This window comes from Crocuta crocuta, unplaced genomic scaffold, assembly GCF_008692635.1.
Source record: "Crocuta crocuta isolate KB4526 unplaced genomic scaffold, BGI_CrCroc_1.0 scaffold675, whole genome shotgun sequence".
Classification (NCBI taxonomy): domain Eukaryota; kingdom Metazoa; phylum Chordata; class Mammalia; order Carnivora; family Hyaenidae; genus Crocuta; species Crocuta crocuta.
Window position 1 is genome coordinate 4008633 of NW_027528796.1, and position 1159 is coordinate 4009791.

The window sequence follows — 1159 nt, forward strand, 5'->3', positions numbered from 1 at the left end:
GGCAGCCCCCGGCAGGGCCCACGCGGTGGCTCCGGGCACGGCCTGGGAACCCGCAGTTATGACCCGCCCCCTGGGGTGCCCCCATTCTGTCCCTGCCCGAGGTGGCGCGTTCAAGCAGCGAACGCAGAAGTCATCATCCAAGTGACATGGCCTTTTCTGTTTTCTGCCCTGAAGAAATCACCTCTGAAACCGAGGAGCTGTGTGAGAGACCCGATGCTGACGTGCAGGAAGGTGCCCAGGACCTGGACGCGAAGCAGCCGCCGGAGCCCAAGAGCCCGGTAATGGGGACCTGCCTGAGGGGTCACTTTTTTCGGGGGGGGGGTCTCATTTTGTCACCCCCAAGTCCTCTGCTTCCTGCACATTTCCCTGCTGCCTGCACCAGCTGCTCGGCTCGCCTGCTCCGTGGCGCCCTGGCCCACATGGCCAGCCACAGGGCCCCGTGGTCAGGGGCGGCCAGCCCTCGTGGCCCCAGGTTCCCTTCCTGCCCAGCCGCGTCCTGTCCTCACTCCCGTCTGCAGTTAGGAACGAACAGTGTGGGCTCGCACTTGACCTCGAAGAGCTGCTGGTCGGATGCTCTTTAGCCAGGGAAGCAGAAGGGCCGTGTGTCGTGGGCGGGGGGGCTCTGGGGCATCTGGGTGACTGGCTGGCTCCGCACCCCCGACTCGGAAAGCTGACCGCGCCGAAATGGTTGCTGCTGGGAGCACCCGCGTGGGTCACGTGACGTGGGATCAGAGCCTCCAGCGGCCACGGCTCGCTCAGTGCCCGTAGGGGCTCAAGGCCGTGGCAGACGCGTAAAGGGAAGTCTCACAAACTGCCTGACGTGTTAGGTGAGGTCAGGCCGTTTCCCCCGGGCCATCCGCGTGAGGCTGGGGGCTTAAGGTGTGCCCAGTCTGAACGGAGGGGCGTGTGTGAGTCCAGGAAGCAGAGGTGGCAGGGGTGGGGGGCGGCCTGGCCACTGGTAAGGGGGAGCAAGGTGCCCGGCTCCCGGGGGTGACTCGGAGCATCCAGCCACCAAGTCAGAGCAGCTCGTGGTTCCTGAGGGGACGGAGGACCGGGGACAGCAGGCGGGAGTCAGGAAGGGTCGTGAGCACCCTCGGGTCTAATGACCTTCTGGAAACGTGCCTTTCTGGAAGTCGTCAGGGAGACCCTTGGAAGCCCC

The 1159-nt window shown here is 65.7% G+C and overlaps 1 protein-coding gene across 1 annotated transcript in view; it reads left to right on the top strand.

The window, feature by feature from the left end:
- RIPK4 (receptor interacting serine/threonine kinase 4) overlaps nt 1-1159 on the top strand; it is a 22943-nt gene that overhangs the window by 16783 nt on the left and 5001 nt on the right. Inside the window, exon 5 of the mRNA XM_077755375.1 lies at nt 175-278. Within this exon, the coding sequence (XP_077611501.1) occupies nt 175-278 (104 nt within the window). The remainder of the gene's footprint in view (nt 1-174; nt 279-1159) is intronic.